Source organism: Drosophila obscura, unplaced genomic scaffold, assembly GCF_018151105.1.
Source record: "Drosophila obscura isolate BZ-5 IFL unplaced genomic scaffold, ASM1815110v1 contig_208, whole genome shotgun sequence".
NCBI lineage: Eukaryota > Metazoa > Arthropoda > Insecta > Diptera > Drosophilidae > Drosophila > Drosophila obscura.
The window spans coordinates 1278293-1301089 of NW_024542799.1; the positions used below are offsets into that span (position 1 = coordinate 1278293).

Below are 22797 nucleotides of genomic sequence, written 5' to 3' on the forward strand. Positions count from 1 at the left end.
GGACACGGGGCCATGCGAAGCGTATGCCACTTGTGCCGCAGTACAGTTGTCATTTGAATGTCGACAAAAGAAAAGGGTAACAATCCAGCAAGTCGAAGCTTGAATACCCTTTACGGAGCCCTTCTCATAGAACGGGGGTAGAATTCAGTAGAATGCCATAGGATAGCGTATAAATATTCTCTGAAAATTATGCCCGACCCACTCTGAGTATTTTTATCCACGAACAGATGGTCAGTTGGTAAGTCACATCAACCACCATTCTGGCAGCTCTTCAGGCCAGCTCAGCACTCGTCTCGTCTCGCCTCTCATTCAGTCAGTCATTCAGTCACTTGGTGAGTCAGTGGGCTCAGACTCAGGTCCCCGGCAAATATGACAGTTCACTCGCGGCATCTTGAACCCTCATTGTGTGTGTGTGTGTGTGTGAGGCCAGCCAGCCAGCCTTTTTGGGGGTTGCTCGCTCGGCCAGAGCCAGAGCCCTGACTCCCGTTCAATAGACACAGTTTACCGATTTGACGGTGACGGTGACAGCGATGGTGACGGGTACAGTTTGTGCATTGATACTGTTGTGGTGGTCGTCAATGCCGGCTATGCGATGCGATGCCACTTGGGTGTCGTCGCACACCGGGAAATGAAAACGCAAAGGGGCTGGCTCATTGTAGTGGTAGTCCGCGCGGCACCGGGGGCGAGGGTTATGTGATGAGAAATAAAGCAGATATTTTGTATAATGATTCTAAAACTGTTACCTCTCGAATGTGAAATGGGTTAAATAGTATTTTGGAGATCTCTTAGCCACAAAAACATATAATAAATTGTAGATCTCTCAATTGGTTCACTAAAATAGGTGCAGTTGATGGTGACCCATCAAAAAGTGGTGTAGTTAAATCAATTGTCACTGCTTTCTGCCATCTCTACCCGCTAACCATTTCCATACACTCTTCAGGCAACCCTCGCAGTAGCCCAGGCAGATAACATTCTTCTGTGTGTTGTGTTATGGGGCAAGGAACTTTACTACCCCCCGGAACAAGGGCTGTGTGTGTGTGTTTCGGCTGGATTTAAGCGTTAAGTGGTTATATTGAAAATATTGTATTTACATCAGTAGGTGATTACACATACACACACACACACACTCACAGAAAGACAGAGCCTTTAGAGAGCGATGACTCACCACGGGTACAGGGGCTCCGACGAAGGATATTGATAATTTCATTAGACTATTGACCGGAGCGGTGCACAGGGATCTCTCTGCTCTGGGATGAGCCATAATTGCTGCTGAAATATTTGAAAGGTGTAATCAGGGTCTTCCATTACGATGATGGGACAGCGACAGGCAGGAGTGGGTGGATGTGGCAGGGACCTTATCTGCGGGACTTGACTTTGATGGATGCTAAGGGTGGGGTTGAGAGGATTTTTCAAATGGAAAGTGTTTGGGCGGACGAGCTAGCAAGTTGACAAGGCTCTTGATATATAATTATAAATAGTTCGGGGGGAGGTTGGTGTGAAGGTTGCTGAAGTCTCCTTTTGATTGATGGGCAAATTTGTATTCAACTATTACTTGTTGGTCAAGTTGAAACATCTTCAACTTTAACTTCAACCAAAGTTCATAAACTGTCTCGCACTCCACCCACAGAAAAGTTCATTAAGTGAGTCCAAAAGTTTGCGGGAAACCTCATAAAATAGGCGATGACTCGAAAGACCTACAACCACAAAAAACAAGAGCCCGCAAAAAGGGGGAATGTTGCAAGCAGCGCCGACTCCTGTGGGGTTCACGATTCATGATTCGGGAGGAGTCGGGGAGGAGTACGGGTGAGGGCGCAAGGATATTAATGATTTCGCGCTTGAATTGCAATTGCAACAGCAATGTAATAACAATATATCCATCCACCACACACACACACACACACACACACACACACACACAGACACACACTGCGGTCAAGCTGTCAATTTTTTTCGACAACAAAAAACTGCGAACTACATAAAAAGTAAACACGAGTACGAGTGGGAAGCCCGTACTCCATGGGGTTCTCAGTTCGGAGTGCGCGTTGCCAACGCAATGACAATGCAGTATCAGTATATATATATCAGTGCACTTTTCAGTCGAGGAAACCCTCAACGAATATACATACGTGTACAGTACGTATCGCGAGGGTAGGTCCTTTTGAGGATAGATTTTAAACGGCTAAAGCAAGAATGGTATCAAGAATGATAGGGAATAAATATTCTTATAATAAAAAACTAAAAAATAAAAATCAATTTCTTATTTTGTATTATGAAATTTATAATAACTGTTCGAACATTTTTTTAATTGAATTTTTTTGTATATGCATGTTTTTTTATTTTTCCAAATGCAAGTAAAAATAAAATTTATACAAAAAAACTATTACAAAGAAGTGGCACTAAAACATTATCCTGCAATCATGATACGTACTGTATGTCAGGCAGTTTTTTGTTATGGTTTTTTTCTCAGTTGATCCGGACTTTTGATGGTCATCTCTTTGCATTGCATCCCCTCAATTTGGTTGCTTTGTTGGCATTTTATGCACATTTGTGTTTGTTTGCCAAATGATTTGCACAAAAAAAAATTTGTTTTTCGGATTGCATATTGAACAAAATCAATGGGAGGAGGGACGGGCGGGCATCAAGTTTTTTTACATGAAAAATTAATTGAGTTTTTTTCTAGTTGACTGCATTTTTAATGAAATCGTTAGGGTTTGCTTGTGTTCCCTGTGTTCTGTGCGGCACTGCACTGCAGTGTTCGACGAGCCTGTCAAATGTCGATTTTTTATTTGTATGGTCATTGCTGTGGAGATAATGCTCTGGGGATAATGCAATACTAAAGAGCCAAGTCTCTTAAAATATATTGGTTATTTTACTGCAATTATTTGCACAGTTGTTTCATCCGGCTCTCTCACTTCATATGAGTGTGTTCTATTGCAATAGAAAGAGTCTATAAATCCGAGAAATAGCTGATAAGCCGGCCATAACATGTCACCAGCTATCACGCGCAAAACCTGTCGAAGACCGAGCCTCTGTTTTATAGCCCACTCAAAGGTAATGGAAAAGGCATACTTGAGTCCCCATAAAACTCCCCAAATAATGTTGGACAAAAGCCACAGAGAATTTCCAGCATAGGAATGCAATTAGTAGAGCTAAGGAGAAAATCTTTCCAGGAAATAAAGTGTTCTCCAAAGAAAGACATAATTGCCACACCAAAATAGGAAAATGAAATCGTTAAAATTATTACGAGACGAAGCCACCCAAACAAAAAAAAAAATTAAATTAAAATTTATAGAGGTAAACAAGAGCTAAAAAGAAGACAATTAAGTTGAGGCCCCTAAAGAAATGAATTCCCAAATCGGGGGAAGGAGGAATAGTTTTTTTTTTTTGGTTAATAATAAAATCTGTGATCTACAACAGAATTAGCCCTACCATAATGGAAACTGTTCCCGGAATGAATGGATCGCCGCATTCAATCAAAATGTGAAATGAATGTAGTTTTAAATGTAGTTTTAAAAACTTATAATTAATGTGAAACGAACTTTTTATCACCACAACTTGATCTACATTCATTTGATGGATATGCCCCATTCCCGATCCCGAACTGATCCAAGAAGAAGGTGCCATAAAGCGTTGCGTTCCATCCTCCCCTCCCCTTCTACTCTGCTGTTGGTAATTTATTAGCTTTTGACCATTTGAACTCGTTGGTTGTAGTTTGTCTTTCTCAGTTTACTGATCATCAAATTGATCAAAAGTGTGAGGCAGCCCAGCCTATTCGTGTTGGCATTTTTTCCCCGTTCAAACTTTACTTTTTTTTATGTTCCGCCTAAATGTGTGGTAAAGTCCATCAAACGAAAAATAAACAGAAACACAAATGGAAATATGTGGTAGTTTATAAATTTGTTATGGTTTTTTTTTTCGTGTGAGCTGTAGAAATTCCTCTTTTTACCAAAATTGATGATCAAAGCCAAGATCTTTAAATGATTGGTCTGAAGAATTTTGTAATAAAGCGCACTACAAATGTACATATAAATATCTACAGTCAATCGAGAGATATTTTGATGGGATAAAAGGGAACTTTTTTTTTTGAATAAAATTATATTCTAAAATGGAATAGTTAACTGGGATACAATACGCTCAATCACACACCCATATTTTAATTGAATATTTTCTAATCTATATATGCAAATATTTAATTTAAATGGGATATATATTTTTTTAAGATATTAAATATATTTAACTCAAATAATTTCAAAATAATTAATAAATAAGTTTTTTTTTTAATTTAATGCTTTTTTTTCTTTGGATGCAGTAGCTCGAATACTGTATTATTAATATACGCCTGAAACCATTTAAAATGTGCTTATCATCACAGGTTTCGGATTCCTTCTACCCATCGCAGCACGCGACAGTGTAACCACATTTTGAACAGTCCGATCTTTATCTGAGGCAACAGTTCGTTCGTTTCTCTAGTATTACAGACAGTCATCGCCTACTCCCACATCTTTTGGGGATCGATTCCTACGCAAGCAGCCATCGGTGGCAGCGATCAGGGGCGCGTGCTCTCTGGCAAACCCCCGCAGAGAGTTCACGAGACACATCTTCACATCTCCAGCACATGCCACACTTCATTTGACACGAAACAAAGATGCTGCTGCCTCACTTTTTGTGTACCCCGAAGATCACTCTTATCGTCGAGGCTATTAGAGGAAAAAAATGACCCAAAAAATTGTAGTTGTTGTTAAAAAATAGAAAAACAAGAGAGAGGAAGGAAAATAAAGTGCGACCCTGCCACCCAGTGTTGCAGGGCCAAAACTCGACGCGCAATTAAAACTTTTCATGCACATCAACTTTCACTCGAGCGAGAACCAGAGTCGTGGAGGGGGCGACTGACTGACAGCGGCAGCGGCTTTGTCCCCCACTATATCCCCCCAGGAATACACCCGTATATGTATAAAGAAAATAATATTTTTCTAACAACCGACAGGCAATCAGCGAGCGGCAAACAAATTTTCTGTGGAAAGATCTCTAGAAACAAGATGATCTTCGTGGCAGGCAAAGCAGCAACGAGAAACAGAAGCTGAGGCTGAGGGCAGCAACTGAAGCATCATACGAGGCAGCCCACATGTCAGGGCGGCTCATGCCACAAGTCAGCGGTAAGTGTCAAGTGTTTCATGCCACTTGGAAAACAGAAACGGAGGAAAGACTGTAAAAGAAATCCATGTAATGCCTTTCTGTGACAACACTTCAGGCGCTCTCTTGGACTTGTCAAACCGACCGCATACGCATATTAAATGTGTGTTTGCCTCTACAATAAATCGAAATCTTTTCTTGGGGATAAGCCAGTGGCTGTTGAAGGCGGGGGAAAGCACTCACAGATCTGTTAATATTTGTTTGATAGGGAATTTTGCGTCACTTGAAATATTTCTTTAAAATTATATCAGAGCGATATGTTCCATTCACGTATACTTCCGGTTAGACTCATCTGAGGGTATTAGAAAACCCCAGAGCGAAGCCTCTGCTCTAAGCCGATCTGTGTTTAATCTTCATATTCTCATCACAACAAATATTGTTATTCATATTCTCATTCTCCATTCAAGAGTCTTTCCATATTTACAAAAATCAAACAAATAAATATATTTTTGAGCTATTGGATCCCGCTTAAAGTTCATTAAGATCCCATAAGCTACCGTTTGGGCTCAATCAAATGATAAACACCAAAGAAAAAGACAGTTCGTGCCACAAAACTAACTGTTCCCCTGTTCCGCTGATGGTTCGTTATCAAGTCTATATTTATGTAGTCCCCCCCAATCATAATAATACTTTGACTTTATTTCTTTTGTAAGCAGATGTCTCAAATGCCGCAGGCCATCCCCCATCTTAACTGAAGAAGACCCCATGCGGGGTCTACTATTAGCCAGCCGCTTATGACGCGATGCCAACACCATTTGGCCAGGGCCAGAAGAGGAGGAGCGCAGCAGCCCCATAATTTCTATGATTATGTTGAGTGCAAAGAGCACACAGCCTCCACTCTGATCTTTCTTCCACTTGTCTGCCTGTCTCTCTGTCTGTCTTGGGGCTTGGGGTCTCTGTCTCTATGTCTCTCTGTTCTCGCCTAATACAACAGACCCGCTAATGCTGATGACGATGCCGATGAACACGTGCAGCAGCGACACCAAAACAACAACAGCAACAACAACAAAACACACACAGGCAACGATCGTTTCGCATAAAGTGCAACTTTGATGACTCTGAACGTTTTATGACAAGATCAGGGTACGTGGGTTAACGTAAAAGTTCTTTAAATTGTGTAACATCGACCAAAGAGAAAAATACCCAAATTAAATATTTAGACTTCGGGATTTATAAATGTATAACAATTCATTTGCTCCGAGTAAAAATAAATAAATGTACATTTACTACTAATATGAAAATGTTTGATTACATATATTTTATATTTAAAAATATATAATATATTTAATAATATATTAAACATATTTCCTACAAATTTAATATATTATACTTATTTTAAAGTGTTTTATGGTTAGACTGAATATGTGCCAAAGTGATTTCCATTTAATTTCGCTATGTTCATATTTTAAAACTGAATATTTAATTTAAATATTTGTTTTATTTTTATGGAAGGCATCAATACAATATAGACATTTATTATTTATTTAATATAGAATAAAATTATTACTTATTTAATTATTTTTTAAATTATAATCAGAGTCTACTACACTATTGAGGCTACCCTCGTTTCTGTAATTCTACGGCTCCGGCCTCCGCTCATCAGGCATTTGGACACAGTGTGACCGACCGGGCGCTGCTGCTGATGCTGCTGCCTGGCATTTGACATTTGATGGCGTGCGCTTGTCCCATAACCATTTCTTTAAGCTAATAACAACAGCACCAGCACAGGCACCAACAATCATAATAAACTTTTCATCTTTTTATGTTATGTTAAATATGATGCTGCCCGTGGATAGAATGGATCGGAATAGAGCCAGAGAAACGCACATCTGGAGACACTTTGTTAATGGTCTCGCTCGCGTCTCCCCACGTTCTCGATCGGAGTGTGCCCGAGTTGTGTTTGTGTGTGTGTGCTCCCCCTTATAAGTAGTGCTGCTGCTGGACTGGGTCCCCTCCTCACGATGTTTGTTTTTAACGCTACTAAAAACAGTTTTTAAATGCAAATTAATGTAGGCTCTGGTACAAGTTTTTTTTATTTGAAGTGTTGACTGACTGACGGACTGACTGACGAGGCGGGGCAAGGCGGCAGGTTCTTGCCTGTCTATTGCGTCTGTGGTGATCCGATCCGATCTGTTCGCCATGTTTATTTCTTGTTCTTGTCGATTGTTATCTTTATGAAATTTTCAGTCGACTTAATTGCATGCACATAGTACTCTTTAATGGCTCTTGAAATTGAAAAGGAATGACGAGAAGAGAGACCAAATGAGGCCGAATGAAGTCTCCCAAAGGGGGAACCAAAAATAGACCAGGAAAAAAACCAGGGAAGGAGGTTTTACTGCTTATTAAATGTTACTCAAACTTTCATTCGATTCGGCTCACAATACCCGGCAGAAGTCAAATATTTGTATGCAGCAACCATTCAAAAACCTTTTCTACTCCTTGGCTGTTGTCTGTAAATTATTGCATATGCAAATAAAAAAATAAAACACCCAAATAAATTGAAAACCCCGAAAAAAGAAAAAATCAAAAATACATTTGTAAGTACTTTGGAAATGCAATTGAAATTTTATTGATAGCGAATATTGTATACTCTAATCGGATAATCTGTTTTTTTTTTATCATTATCCACAGTTTCAGTTTAGAAGGCAGGTTATCAGGTCAATTAGGAGGATCACGAAATCCCTTCCCTTTTCAACGGCTTTATTTTACTACTAAGATAATAAACCGTTATATTTAAATGCATAATCGCAGGTATGTAAGTAAGATCAAGAGTTTTCCCAACAGGTATACTTTTTTGAAAATTGCATAATTTTATGATAGGTAAATAGTCGTTACATTTTCTCCTTACCTATGCTCCATACAGTTCTTTGCTTTGTTATTTTAATATTAGCTGAGCTATTTCCTACACCTCTACAAGACATGCGTCGAAGCCTTACCGTAGCTTATCTTCATCTGAACAAATCTACTGAAAAATCAATCTGAACCCTGACGTTCATAGAGAAACATAGCTAAAATGCCACAATAGAGAAAGCGATTCTTTGCCAAAAAAAACCTAAAAAAAGAAGCATGCAAATCAGTTTTGCTCCTTTCTTTCTTTCCTCAACACACACTCAACACACACCCTGAGAGACAGAGAGACACAACCCATAAAAATCATTCAAGCGGCGCCAGGCTATAAAAAACCAACTCAGATCCAGGAAGGCAAACCCGACAAAAAAAAAAGGAGAAGAATAAGAAGGAAAGAATCTTTGGCTCGTTGGCTGGTGCTTAAGCATGTTCCATGCGATTCTCATCGATGGGACAGGGACGGGAACGGGAGAGGGTGAGCGCCCTGGTATGGGATTGACTTTCGGGTGTCTCTTTGGCGTGTGATTAGCATACGCAGTTTGGCATGACACCCTTTTTTAGTTGTTGTTCTGACGCTCTAAGGGGTTGCATTATAGGGCTTATCAACCGACTTTTATTCGTTACACAAGTCATCTCTTCCTCTGCTTAGCGCGATAAAGGGTAATATACATATAAAGGTTCCTCTTATTTTTTGCGTAATTTATTTATACAATTTTTATTCCGACTGTGTTTTGGGTTTGGGTAATGCGTGTGTTGTAGCAACGATTTCAGAACCGTTGACATTATGTCAGATAAGTGAAATTACATGTTTTGTCGATTTGTTTACATCAGTTATTTTTTCTCGCAGTATAACGGGGTACTGGAAAAGGGATTTCCTGGTGAAGGGTAATTATTGAAAAATTTTTATTTGCATTTAAATAAAAAAAAAGATCCATTTCCACACTCATCCTCATGTTGGATAGATAAAATCATAGACTTTTATGATGGTAAGATACACTACAAGCCTCTCTACACTTCATGTATTTTTGTTAAAAATTATTGAATATTTCACACTCAAATGCCATTCCAACTGAATAAAATCGAACAGAAATAACTTGCAACTCTTCATCAAGTGCCCTTAAATATTTCTTAAATGTTATATGCCATTTCCATTAGTCTCCCATTGAATCCTTTCACCCCTGCTGCATTTCCATAGACCAAACCGAAATGAGTTTGCAATCCCATTGAAATGCCCCAAACTGTAAGCGCCATTCCCTCAATGAGTCTGGGTCCTGGGTCTCCTGGCCAGGCCAACTCGTGATGTAAAATCTGGCAAATGCCATTTTTTAATTGAATTTTCATTACATTTCCGTTTCGACGGTTGCCCCCGTTCGAGGCAAAGCCACCGAAACAATTTAATAACAGGGAATCAGAAGTCAGTAAGTCTGTCCAAAGATATTTCCTTTTTTTTCTTTTTTGTTGGTGCAAAAATATTTTGCTGAAATGTTTCCATGTTTTACTTGTTTTGTTTTTGGGTTTTTATCATGCAACACCGCACCGGCGGCGACACGAAAAGCCGCTTACGTTGCATATCCCTGCAGCAAGTCAGGAGGATTTGATTTTGGCTCTTTCGTTTTTTGGCGTTTTTTTTTAACGATGATTAAAAGTTATCTTAATGTCAGCTAGGTTTACGACAATGTTGTCCCGGTTGTCGCTTTTGGCCAAAAGTTCCAGGAGGAGAGTGGGTGAAAGAGTGTGACAGAAGTCATTCAGTTTGGGCAATGAAATGTTTATTCTGGAATGGCTTTAATTACGTCTAGCAATGGCATCTTTAATGACTGATGACAGGACAAGATCTTAATGGAAGCGGACGAAGTTTGGTGAGGTGAGGCAGTGCCAGATGAATAATGAATATAATCCCTTCTTGTCAATGAAAGAGTTTCTGGTAAATGGAAAATAAAGGAAAAGCCTGCGAAAGTGTTTCCTAACGGCTATTAACATTCTCTTTTGGTGTACATAACGCAAATATACACACAGAGAAATTCGTAAGTCTCTCTGCTACATGCTCTTGAAATGCAGAAAATAACGCCATAAAGAATAAAATAAAAGAATAAAAAACAGAAAAATTATTTTTTCACTTGCCTTTTGACCATCTTCTTTTGCCGTTTCCCTGCTGCATTTACTGTTCTTTTCACACATGAGAGTACGATTACGTATTAGAATAAGATTACGGATTTCGAATTACGCACTTTTACGATACGGAACGATTCGGACGATACGGAACGAAGAGACACAAACGTAACAAGAACAGAAGGCAATTCCACTCACAAAAAAAACAATGAAAAGCCAAACAAAAAGATGTAACAAAAATATATGTACATATGTACGTATGTATGATCCGCACACTTTTCACATTGCCTTCACCCGATCCCGCACACACACACACACACACACAACTGAAAGACGAAAAAACTGAGACACCTCGTGGCCTTAGGGGCTCCGTACACTTTGCACGTGTAAAACTTGATATAACACATATTAAATATATTAAATACACTTTTTCACTTTAGCTGTACTTGTTCCTTCACATTTTATGCTGCAATCTGCTTCTTGGACGCCATTTTGCCTGCGATACGCCCCCTCAATCGAACACTCACTTTTTATTGCACTTTAATCACTGCACTTCATTCACTACACTGCACTAGACTCACTACACTGCACTACACTCACTACACTGCACTACACTGCACTACACTGCACTACACTGCACTACATTTCACTACACATTGTTCGCGACATTTTCCCGGTTAGATTTTCACAATTTTCCCCGATTTTCGCGGCCCGAAACGCGGAGCTAATCTAAAACCACGCGTCTTTACCTGCTGAAAAAATTAATATGTAACAGAGAGAGCGTGACAAATGCGTACGTGACTTAAGCTCTCGTTCCAATGTATGTACATATGTATGCGTGGGAGGCTTAACGGCTCGCTCTTTGCTTGTAAATCGCTCTCAAATTTTACATTTGTGTTTGCACTCCAAGAGAGAGAACAAACGTTCCAAGTTCTGTTGAGTGACCATTTGTTGAGGGAGGGTGAGGGAGAGTTCCTAACTCCCAAAATCGGGAAAATGGCGCAAATCTAGCCGGAAAAATGTGCAATAAAATGTTTATGGATATGTAGTTTAAAAAGACATAAAAAAAGTTCCATTGTATGTGCAGTATGTGCAAGATGTGTAATTTACATACATACATATCTACATATATGTATGTAAACATTGTATGAGTTGTCCTCGATTTGTTTTCCTTTTGATCCCGTTATGTCTTGCATTGTCTGTGTGTGTGCGTGTTTCTTTCCCACTTCCATTCCAGTCCAGATAGGAAAAGAAGCAACAATGAGCGAGCGAGCCTCTCTCTCCTTCCAAGAGTCTCAGTGGTGGTAAGGTGAGGCTCTCCTAACTTGGCAAAGTGATCTGTCTTTCGTTTTTTTTTTGTGCACGAGAACTTCGTAAATTTGTTGTCTATTTTTATACACTATCAAAAAGTATCAGTATCAAAAGACTTTAAAAAATTGTTGGTCAGTTGAATCGAAGGCTCTATTGCCGGGTGGACAGCGGACAGCTCTTGATTAATGCAGACACATGTCCCATGCCGTAACAGGGACAGAATATTTTGATGATTTGAAAATGCACTCAAAATCGAAGGATTCTATTTGCCATTCGCCAGACGGATAATATGCGCCAACATGTGCGAGTGAGGGGCGAGAAAATCATTGTGTCCATTCCCAACTCCAACTACAGCTCCACCGTGCCCAACTCCTGCTCTGTTCTCGTGTAATCTGTCATACACTCCGAAGCAAGGGGAGCAGCCGATTGTGCAACTGGCTGTTGCCTGGCAGGGCCAATGAACGGTAAACTTAATTATCCAGCTTAATTGTCGGGGGATGTGAGCCGAGTGTGTCTGCTTTATGGATAGCCCTAATGCGGCATTATTAATTGCCAGCAAGTGTAAATTCCAAAACCTGCAATGTAAATTAGGAAATTACAAGAACAAGAGCAACACCCAGATCAGACACAACACTCACCACCCCCACTCCCTCCTAAGAATATAATTCTGAGGGATTCTGAGATTCCCATGTCTGGGGGTACTGCAAAACCAAAAGAACTTTTTTTCCCAGACTTCTCTTCAGACGCATTCAAAAAATTTCAATTTCATTTTGTTTGGCCAACAAATTTTCCGCTTGGTTCATTTTTATTGACAATTAAATCCGAAAGGAAAAAAAAAAAAAAAATCGAGCTTCCCTCACCCCAATATTGCAGAAAATTGAAATGCAAATATGCAAATTTCGCTTCTCTTCTCGTTTTCGTTACTTTTTTTGTTTTTTGTTTTCATGCCAGGGAGCTGTTGACATATGCGATGTGCATAAATTTCCGTTTTGCCTCAAAACATTTCCGCAATATCATAATAAACGTTGCGGCAACAGTGCAAAAAACAATATATCTACAGCAAAATTATAAAAAAAAAACGCAAGACACAAAGCGGAAAGAAGAGTAACATTTGGCTGACTCCAAAATAATAATTCAGCCGCAAGGCAAAGCCACAGCAAATCAGGATTCGAGGTCCAAGTCCTGCTGTCTCCCGCTGACGTTGATGCCGATGATGCTGCTCCTTGAAACCCGCAGGGTTAAGTGTGACTGACATGTGTATGGATTTCACATAGATACCTACTACTGCTTGCCCGATTCCCTTTCAGTAAAGTTAGTTGAGCGTGAAATATTCCATCTCAAACGTATACAAAAGATGCTCTAAGACAAACGATACTCCGCATTGTAGACCACAGTCTGGGTGCTGTGCTGCTTGGATGGGTTTCTGTTGGCCAGATGAACTTAAGTCTAAGGTCAGATAAGAACACGGGGAAGGGCTATGCCATGTCTGCTCAAAAATGGTTGGATATTTGGGCAATTATTAAACATTCTAAAGTGAACCTCGCAAAATTTAAACCAACATATCATCTCATTATCTTTCCTCAACTCCTTTCAATCTTTCGAGTGTCGCCTGCCCATTATAGGCAGTAAATTGCATTAGAGACAAAAACGTATTGATTGCCTGAAAGTGCACTCTGTGATCCCCATCCCCTCAGGCATTCATTTGACACCTTTGAAGTTGGTCCAAGCCAACACTTTGTATCTCTGTCTTTGCACAATGAGCTGGAGCTGAATGGAGTTTGGGCAGTCGTAGATGCAGCAGCAGCAGCAGCAGCAGCAGCACATACTGGTAATGTGAAATAAATTGGATTATCCTTTGATTCATTCACAGTTTGTCGCCCAGACGACTCGCCTGTCACATAATTTATGTGCTTTACATATTTCAAATCGTGGGCCACCTGAAAGTCAATTGCATCTCTGAGCCTCGGCGCTTGTGTATGAGGATATCGAGTGTGTGTGTGTGGGAGGTGGAGGGTCATTAATTTGCCTTGGTGTCAGTCAAAGGAGGCGATAACAAGTTTTTGGCTGATTTGATTGCCGCCGTCTACGATGAGCAATGAGAAGGCTAGGATTTCCTTTCATATGTGTGGGAGGACTTTGGTTTAATTGCTTTATGGCGTTTCCTGCAGTTTCCTAGACCAAAACATTTGGGAGAAAGTGGCACAATTATGTGATTCACGCAAAGAACAAGTATACATAATTATATTTCACTGTGAGGACCATTCCGTATTAAATACATACAACCATACATATGCAGATGTATGTAGAGTAGATGAAAATGATAATTTTGAGTACAAAAAATTAATAATGAAAATATAATGCCAGGTTCCTTGAAGATTTTGGCGGTGGCAAGTAACAACATCAGGCTCGAAAATGCCATATTTTATATAACCATATTTCATATTCCTGCTGAAGGTAAAATATGTTTAATTTACTTAGTTTTAAATTTTATATGCTCACCATAATGGGAATAGCTTCCACTTCTACCATAAATTTATGAACTTAGTTTTTCATAAATTCCTCTTCTCTGGTAAACGTATCCAAGCGAATAAATTTTAATTTGTTGCAGCATTTGAACATTTTGTTCGTTGGAATAGTTTCGACACGTGGGTTATACCGATAGAGCATTAATTTCTTCAATGCTTTGCCATATTTCGAAATCCACTCGTAGAATCGAACATTTGGCGAAAATGTATTATAATTTAAAATCATGCCCGAAAGATGCGGTATATGCGGTAGTTCTGCAATTATATCGCAGGCAACCATTATCAGCGTTCTCAGATGTGGGCAGGCCAATTCTACAACTTGAGTGGGGTTTATACAAAATCCATAGGCGCCAAAGAGGCGCAGCTTTTTCATTGGCAAACAAATTTGATAGATGTCAATTTCTTTCTTGGTTTTGGGATACTCTGCTGAAAAGGAATTTTGAGAAATTATCTTCGTATGTATCTACATTTGTATACAACACCTACCTTTAACCTTATCCTTGCTGTATAATCTTAGTTCTTCCAAATTTGGAAGTTTGTGCAGCATGCGAGTGAATTTTTCTATGTCCTCACCAATTATATTCAAGTCCAGTGATCTGAGCCTTTTCATTCTGGTTAGAACCAATTCGACAATTTCTAGGTCTGAGTCGTCTGCATTCACTTCCATGGCTATTATGTGGGGACAAATGTGCTCTACACGGGACAACAGAATTGTGGCACACTGCTGCGACTCCTTCACAAAACGACTGAGGACAATTGATGTGGCAAAAAGTGGAAAAATATCAGTCAGAGGCTTAACACTCTGATCAGCCACTGCTGTTCTGTACAGCGGATGCACTTTGGCGAATTTCTGCTTGTCGTTGTCGCAAAGTTTCTTGAATATCACATTGACAATATTCAACGGCAAGTCAAATATGTTTTTCGAGTGATCGATTTTAATTTTTTTGGTTGGCGGCGGTACTGGGTCGTCCATTTTAGAGCAGCAGATGCCACACAGCTCAATTGTACTGAAAGAAACAAAAGATCAGATCACAGATTAGGGGTGGGCAACTATCGATAGCTGCAGGAATGTTTCCCTGGTCAAGGTAACGACTCAACGAATCACTTTTCTATCATTCCACGTGGCTTTTAAGTGAAAATAAATAATATTCTTATCGTAAGTTTCGGTAAAACATGCACTAATTTGTATTACTTTGGTGTTGCAAAATGGGCCCCCACAACCTGTCGAATATTGTGAATCTGCCACCGAAGAAGCTGAGCCTTATATTTATATGCCTGGAGCGAACCAAAGATAGACAAAGGCTGGCCCAAACTCATCCAGTGCTTCGCAGGGCTTTTGCCCTTTACGCTGCCGACAGATACCAGCTAATAGATTTTGAGAGTTTGCCCACTGAGAACTGGCCGTTCATATTCTCCGCATGCGGTTCGAATGTTAAGGGCATTATGTCTTCCATGGCAAAGAATGCAGTGGCTGCGGTCAAGCTGGCAGCCAAACATTGCCCCAACCTGGAGGAACTGTTCATTTCCATACAGTCAAAGTATTGGGACAAACTTAAGCCGCTGCTGGTGAAACTGAAGGCGCTGAAGGACCTGAGATTGATGAATGACTACACTCCGATTGATTTGATGAACACATTGCTGGAACTCCCAGAAGTGACGACCCTGCAATTGTTTCGGTTTAAGCGCGAGGATCGTGAGTCGTGCCATGGGGCATAGGTCATACTGGTTATACATATTTGCCGTTTCCATTTCAGTAATTCCAGTCAAATATTTGCTGCAACTGCAGAACTTATTTATCAAGAATGACGAACCGCTCAACCTGTACGGACTGTGCGCCGACATGGCGCAGCTCGAATCATTGGAAGTACGGAATGTTTGCATTAGCTTTCCGGCAGAGCTTATCCGTGATCCGCTGTGGCCCAAGCTGAAGCTTCTGAACATCGGCATTGAAGCTATTCGAACCGAAATGCCGTACTTGCCCAGGCTGAGAATACTGCACATTGAATTCAGCCCCGAAATGGAACTGGGCAAGCTATTCGGCAGATCGGTCTCGGGCTATTCGAACAGCTTGCAGGTGCTGCGCTTGTATAGCGACGAAATTGGCCCCAGCCATGCCAACAATGCCAAGGCCATCGGACAACTAAAATCACTGAAATTGCTCATCTGCTCCAATCTGAATAATACGTATTTGCAGTTTATCAAGTTGGATCAGCTCCAGAAGGTGATCGTACAATCCTCCAATAACGTAACCAACTCGGGTGTCCTTCGCCTACTCCGTGGGTGTAGGAACCTCCGAACGCTCGATGTCTCTGGCTGTAGGAGAGTCAACCAGAACGTTGTGGGTCCGCTCATCAAGATTCTACAGCATAATGGCGTTCAGCCAGATAATCCAATGGTTCTTACTGTTCAGTTAAAATCATTCGGGGAGGTGCCAACCACTGCTACGGACCCGAACTATAATTTGTTGTTCATCAAAATATGCGAGAATTTCACATGTGAGCGTCCCTTTACCGTGCCTGATCCGCCCTTTGATATTGAATATTATTGGGACTAATTGGAGTAATAAATTAAAAGCTCATTTCCCATGTGTATCGGAAATCAGTATTTCGGCAACCTGCAAATAAATTTTGATCATGATTAAAGTGAATTTTAATTATACCTACAGGTAAACTCTTTCATATTAATAAGGCATTATTGGGATCGTGCCATCGTGTTAAAAATAGGGTCCTCCTGCCTCCTGTTTGATAGCGGCTTTAAATTCAGTAAATGACTGAACTCAAGACACAATTTTCTGAGTTGAGTTTTTTCAATTCCATCGAATCTTATCCGTTAATTTAGGTTTCGCTACTGTTTGCTATCTCTCTCTCTTTTTAAGTAGGTTTTGACCAGGCCCAGGCCAGAGTGAACCTCACATTTGATTAATGATGGATGGGATTGACCAAAGGAGACTGAAGATCACCAATTATGGCATTTGCATTTACAATTCTGAAATTGTAACCAATTATGCTGGACATTTCCCTTCCACTCTTGCCACTGATCGATTGTCGACGGGTTGGTTTTCTTTTTTTTTTTTTTTGGGAAGAGATAAGAATCGGAACAATAACAAAACGATAAACCGAAAATGATTAGTCAACAACAACGGACACAGACAGAAAAGAATACCTGGACAAGCAATAAAAAAAATTACAGACAATTTTCATGAACAAACGCCTTTTATGATCAGCAGATGGAAAATAGAAAGAAAAACTATTAACAAATGTCAATTAGATGACACAGGCGCAAAAGATTCTGATTGAGAGAAAGGCATGGAATTCAGGCAGGGGTTAATGACAATGAGACGTGCAGCAGATACAGCCAAAAGATACACAGATACACAACATAAAGAGAGATACATCCAGAGATATGTTTGTCATTTTCGGTTATCTTTTCTCTCTTTTTTCTTTCTTTTTTTTTATTTGTGGCAATGTTACAAATATTCTGAACTTGTTGGGTCCAAATGATTTGTTTGGGAAATTAAAATGAGTCAGAACTGACTCAGAGGCGTGTGAATTTGTTGGCTTTTCACCGTTCTTTTAGTATGAAATTAATTGGGGGAGCAAAGTGGGATTAAGTTCTGTTGAACTGACAGATTTAGTAGACCTTCAGTCGGGGTTTACTAGAGTTTAATAAGTGACACTTGGGACTTGGCGTCACACGGCAACACCTCGAATACTCGTACTCTGATTGCAGAAGGGTTTAGTCAATGGAATTTTTTTTAAATTAAGTTGATATTTTACTTATATTTAAATTAATATTAAAATTTAATTTAAATTAAATATTCGGTTATTAAATACAAACAAGCTAAAATTAAGTAGATTCCTACGAATTCCTACTATTAATATTTGACTGTATCCAAACTAAATTTTGCATTCGAACCATTTCCTTATGTCCATTGTCGGTTCTTATCAGCAGACTCCAATTTGGTCTCTCTGCTTTTTTTATACAACTCAATTTGTGGTTCTGCTTTTTAACATTCTTTTCCTTTGTTGGTAGCTTTTTTTATGCGTGAAATCAATTTGTAGCACTTTACTGGAAATTAACATTATTAGGTATTTTCATTTTATTATTATGCGAGACACTTTTCCCAATGAAAGAATCGACATTTTTATTTTAATGTGGGCACGTCTGTGCGCCCAATTAAGAGCCCGTCGAGAGCCCGTAGATGGTGTGTAGAAACGAAACCCTTCCGCAATCAGAGTACGAGTGTTCGAGGTGTTGCCGGGTGCCGCCAAGTGCAGAAGTGTCACTTGCCAGTGAAGCCGAGCATAAATGCTTTTTGTTCTATCAAAAATTAACGCCTGAAATGGATTTTAAGTGTGGCCAGGCTAATTGAAAAGGTGTTTTCGCAAGTACGAAAAAAAAGAGTTCCTAACAAAAGGCCCGCCACAGGAAGGAGGAAGAACAAAAAAATCACAGACGAGCGCCAAGCAATTGACCGCCGGGAAATGAACCCATAAACAAATTACAAACAAAAGGCATTTAAGGACTTGAACCCGGACCCAGACGTAGAGACCCCCGGCTTCGACACGCAAGGTTCCAGGCATTTATTTATTAATCGCATGTCAAGGGACACATTCCACTGTGTCGCCGAAAAAAAAAGGTGGAAAAAATACATATTAGCACGTAAGCATTAAACACTTTTTAAGCGGAAGAACTAATTAACAGGGAAAGGGACTCGTACTCGGGACTCGAACTCGGACTCGAACCGCCCAGACAGTACTCGGTAAAACCTCATTAGCACGCTCGAACGTTAAAAATGTCGCGTCAAAATCAGAGCTTAATATTTTTTATGATTAGCAGTCGCAACAAAAAATTATAGTATGAGGTGGATCAAAATTATGGCAGTCTGCGAAAGTTTATGACTCCAAAGAGAGAAAAAAAAATCATAGAATACTTCTTTGTATTTTATAAATAAATCTTACCCAATTTAAATACAGTTCAAATAGTATTAGTATAGTAGTTTTGTAGTATAATGATTCATTCATTTATTTTCCTTAAATAATTCCCATTTTTAATAAATCTAATTTATTGTTTTCGGGTTAAAAATTGTCAATTTCTTGTACTCTTGCAGCAAAACAAGCAACCTGCGCACTCTATCTCTCTCCCAGTGTGGCTTTGCAGTTAAGGGTACCCAAAGAGAGTGCATTACCTCACTCACTCTCTCTTGCCATTGTCAGATCTCCCTCTCCACCAGTGAGATTTTTACTTTTAAAAGAGTGCTATGACTTTTATCATGGATAGAAATATTATATTATAGTCTTCCTGGATAGAGGACATTCCGATTCCGTCTGGTTTTATATACCGACGTATGTACACGTATTATTTACGCAGACTTGGATACACATAGACAGACAGGTGGCTGGTCAGTGGGGTGAGGGAAAGGCAGTGACAGATCGGGCTCAGGGGCGGGACAGAGTCAAAGTAATCATCATAACTCCGTGCGACTGGAAACGCTAAAGACTCATTAATCGCCAGCACACACACACACCCAAAGGCCGCGGCCAGGCAACAGGACGCTAGTGGCATGTCCTGCTAGCGACTTTCGCGACTTTTGCCGCCAGATCCATTTTAATTGTCTCTGCTTTTGTGGCGCTGCAACCCCCCCGACTAGGGAAGCAAAACAAAACGAAAAAGAGCACCGGTCAGGTCCTGACACCCGCGGCTGCGTCACTCAGTTGTCAGTTGGTGGGGCACCCGTTGGCTTTGTCCCGACTCTCATCTCCCCTCTTTCCCCCTGTGTTTTTTTTTTATCGGTAATAAGGTGTTTTTGACGACCCTACTGGACGACTGTCCCTGTATTGCTGGCGCTGGTGCTTCTGTTGCTGCTGGGCTGCGCTTTTATAAATATGACGATATATTTTCGTTGGTCAGTGTCGCTATGTGTTCTTGTCCCCGCCCTGTGTTCTCATTTCAACTTCATTTTGGTTTTTAATTTCCTACTGGGATTTACGTAAAAGGTATTCCCACTGTCTGTGTCGTGCTCTCCACGACCGCTGCAGACAGCCGCATCGTCCTTTTAATAGCCAGTGGTCCAGTCGTCCAGTCTGGCAGCGATTTTAATATAAAAACTAAAGCAGAAACAACCGCACCGTAGAGGAGCCAGACCCGCATAAATAAGGGAGGAGGAGCAAAGTGAGATAAGCGCCTGTAAGCTCTGTTAAAAGAAAAACAGGATGTCCCACATGTGTGTGTGTGTCTGTGTCGTCAACATGTAAAGGAGGAGAAGAGTACTTTTTGGTACCTTGCAAAAGGATATTTCAATTTTAGCCAAAAATCGTGAGGGATTATAATTTGTATAATGCAAAAAACCATAGTTCTAATAATAATATTAATAATGAAATTAAAATTACTTTCTGACTTTTATCGTTTCGAGAGAAAAATTTATAACTGTTAAATTGGATAAAAAAAATTAAAACTATCAGAAATGTGTTATATAAAATTATAAATAAACAAACACTATTATAGGTTATCCTGTTCCTTATATCTGTATGTCTTATAAATGAGTGTAGCTGTATTTTTACCGTACACATTCTTGATCTTAGCATCAGCATACCGAAGCTACCGATTGAGAGCTTAATTTAATCCTTTTAATTCTTTGTGTGGTGTACTCTTAGAGCACTCTAAATCGTTTCCAATTAATAATTCAAACTTCCTGTGAATCCTTCAAACACTTTGCATTCCTGCCGAGTCCCCCTTGCCATTTTGGGTAATTAATCAAAAAAGGCCTGCCCATCGTGGCATAAAATGAACAGAAAACTTGTCAAGCGCTAGACCTGAAATAAATTGCATAATGGCTAACAAAAAAAAAAAATTGTATGTGAAAAGCCTTTGCTGTGGCCATACATTAATAATTACACACAATGCACAAAAGGCAAAAGTGTTAGAAGGCCCCAGAGTCAAAAGTTCCAAACTCCTCTCGGTTGTAATCCATCAAAAGCGGCGACAAACTTCACGCATTGTTAGACAGCCAAAGACTTGCCCCTTCAACCCCCCACCGAAAGAGGGGGTTTTCAAATTAAAAGCCGCACCAAACGTTAAGTTTGAGAGGTGGGTGGCCCCAAGTACTTCGGGGAAGTAAGTCTCAGAAGCAGAGGCTAACAGCTCCCAGCATCCAGCTCCTGCTCGCAGCCTCTTCTATTGACAGTGGAAGAAGGAAGGCCCTGCTGCCAAGCAAAGAATCTCTCTTTGAGCTGTAATTTTTAGCCATTTAGCTGGCCGGGCACGTTTTGCATTTAGCGCGTAAAATAAATTTGCACAATTTGTGACAAGTGTGCGAGCAGAGCAGCAGGACAGGAGTGGCAGGGGCGGCAAGCGGAATGAAGCAAACAAATTGACAACACAAATGCGTTGCAAATGCCAGAGACGGGCCACTGTGGTTCAACAATAAATATTTACCCACCAGCTAATATATAAATATTTGACAGAAACCCATGAGAATATTCTATGATCTAGGATTCTGCTTCAAAGATAATTTGAAAGCCTTGTCCAGGCTAATCGAAGGACTCTTCAAATTCAGCATAGTCCTGCCTGGAACCACTGTGCGGCTCTAGAGTGCTGGCTGTCTCTTTGTTCCAAGGAGGCGTCACTGTGTGGGCCCCTGTGGGTCGACTAATTGTCATGCCATGCCCGCACTCGCACAGCGCTTGCCTTGTCTGCTTGGGGGCCCTGCTACTGCTACTGATTTTTCTTATTTGTGCCTCAGTCCCACTCTGTCCGTCTGTCTGTCTCTCTCTCTCTGTCTCTGTCCATCAATTGACTTTATCTATTTGAACTCGCATGTTAAAAATATCAATTTGTTGTCGCGGGGAACTTGCAGTCAGCCCCAAAGACTTTGACTTTGCCCGTTTTCTGACAGACAGTTCGGGCTGGTTCTTCGATTGGCTGGCTGCTCCGCTGCGTTGGTTCGTTTGTTTGTTTGTTTGTGGGTTTGGTTCGTACGGACTGGGTCCGTACTAGAATCGCAGCTTTTGCGTTTTTGGTGTGATTTATGGCCAGTGTTGCATGGCATAAATGTAGGTGCGGCCCGCTGCCACATAAATCATTGTTCAACGCTTTGCAATTGCACAAAATTTTCGCCATGCGAGACTTCCGAGTGTCCCGAGGTTTGGCTCGGTTAAGCAGGGATAATGCTTGGTAATTGGTTGAATCACAAACAAAAATCTACGAATCATAAAGGGAAATGTTCTAAAAGCTTTTTAGAATGGATTTGCTGTGGGTTATTTGATCCGATTTTAGTTTAAAAAAGTATCATAGCTATTTTTCTATTTAAAACCCCGAATTCGGATTAAAACTTTACAACAAATAAAACAAGTTTAAAAGTTTAAAAATATTACATGTTCTCATTATTAATATTTTCAAATAACTAAATCTGATAATTGTTTTCGCTTCAATTAAAAATAAATATAAATATTTATTTTTATCTATTATAAAATTGTAATAGTTACACAAAATATTAATTAAATTATTAATTCATGTATCTTGCATACCCAAAATTTTCCTGTAATCCCTTGTTAATTTCGTCTATTACTTCCTGCCAATTCCCAAAACGGATTAGGCCTTCAAAATGACTCAAGAAGTTTGTCATTCCCTAAGACCGTTTAATCTGTTTTCTTGCGGACTATTTCCTGTTTAAACACCGGACCACTGTCCATATATCCCGACACCTGTTATACTTTCTTCCTTTTAGTCAAGTCATCTTATCATTTTGAATCACTTAATTTTGCTAAGGAACCCAACCCCAAATAGTCCCGAAACGCTGGCACTCCAGATCAATTAT

The 22797-nt window shown here is 40.1% G+C and overlaps 2 protein-coding genes across 6 annotated transcripts in view; one reads left to right on the forward strand and one right to left on the reverse strand.

Annotated features, from left to right (window-relative positions):
• Window positions 1–13670: 13670 nt before the first annotated feature.
• The window catches only part of LOC111064795, a 61176-nt gene continuing 52049 nt past the window's right edge, over window positions 13671–22797 (reverse strand). For 2 of the 5 annotated variants that reach the window (XM_022352569.2, XM_022352567.2), the window contains 3 exons: window positions 14469–14989; window positions 13957–14408; window positions 13671–13905 (listed from right to left, as the gene is read on the reverse strand). In XM_022352569.2, coding sequence (XP_022208261.2) covers window positions 13999–14408; window positions 14469–14989 — 931 coding nt within the window. In that variant the 3' untranslated portion in view covers window positions 13671–13905; window positions 13957–13998. Of the gene's footprint in view, window positions 13906–13956; window positions 14409–14468; window positions 14990–16581; window positions 16597–22797 lie in introns of those variants that run through there. The other 3 variants (XM_022352572.2, XM_022352568.2, XR_002606919.2) reach the window with 3 other exon arrangements.
• On the forward strand, window positions 15092–16629 carry LOC111064794. Its single transcript, XM_022352566.2, has 2 exons — window positions 15092–15675; window positions 15737–16629. The coding sequence occupies exons 1-2, from the start codon at window positions 15189–15191 to the stop codon at window positions 16534–16536; spliced, it is 1287 nt and encodes a 428-aa protein (XP_022208258.2). The 5' UTR covers window positions 15092–15188; the 3' UTR covers window positions 16537–16629.